The 836-nt window shown below is 40.9% G+C and overlaps 1 protein-coding gene across 1 annotated transcript in view; it reads right to left on the bottom strand.

Annotated features, from left to right (window-relative positions):
• Positions 1-204: 204 nt before the first annotated feature.
• LOC118321979 (GDP-mannose 4,6 dehydratase-like) overlaps positions 205-836 on the bottom strand; it is a 7,064-nt gene continuing 6,432 nt past the window's right edge. The window contains exon 4 of the mRNA XM_035653556.1: positions 205-369. Within this exon, the coding sequence (XP_035509449.1) occupies positions 248-369 (122 nt within the window). The 3' untranslated portion in view covers positions 205-247. The remainder of the gene's footprint in view (positions 370-836) is intronic.

The following is an 836-nucleotide window of genomic DNA, read 5'->3' as shown; positions in this document are numbered from 1 at the left end:
TTAAGAATAACTATAAAGAAATAGACTTTTTTTTATAACCCGTTAAAAACTCCTCGTAGTAATTAGATAAAATAATAATTTAATCAACCTTTGTTATCAGTTCAATCAAAAACATTGCGCAGCCTTAATGCAATCTTTTAATAATGCACTTTTAGCAGCATACACTCTCGTCTTCTCTTCTCCTCTATTACTATGAGATGCTGCAACAACCACGACTTGGTGGTGTCATGGAACAGCAGAATGAGCGTCATGCTGTGAGCTCACCTCTCCTCGGGCTCTCGTGGTTAAAGAGGATCCCGTTGACAGCAAACATGTTGTAGGCTTCTCGAAAGTTCACCACGATCCAGTAGGCGTAGAGCTTCGCAGCACCTGAAACAGACAGGGACAGAAAAAAGAGAGTGAGAGAAGCATATTATTACCAAACATTCACACAGAAAAGTGAGGAGATATCGCTTCATGTTAACCCCTACAGTCTTATTAGATAGACAATCGTTCATCTGCGGGCTATGAAAGCGCACAAGCAGACTTTACACACTCTCGTGATGCTTTTATTCACTCAGTCAAGTGTTCAATAGTTCAATCTTACAATGTAAGTGACATTTCAGGCAGACATTGAAAGCATGATCCTCTCTTCTCAAAGCTACAGAAAGACCTTAAAAGAGAGAAAGATTCTGTGTTGTAACTACACTACATGTCATAGTTGAACACAGCGGTACCACAGATCATATTTCACCGTCAGGAACGTGAACCACAGACTCCTGCTGATTGACCAAAAGCAGGCTTGTACAAAAAGTTCTCCCCTCTTTTCCTCTCACCATCCTCCTCCTTCTCCTCCT

The sequence above is a fragment of the Morone saxatilis genome, unplaced genomic scaffold (genome assembly GCF_004916995.1).
Source record: "Morone saxatilis isolate NCDOM2014 unplaced genomic scaffold, NCSU_SB_2.0 Contig12, whole genome shotgun sequence".
Lineage (NCBI taxonomy): Eukaryota > Metazoa > Chordata > Actinopteri > Moronidae > Morone > Morone saxatilis.
This window is presented reverse-complemented; position numbering and strand designations above follow the sequence as displayed.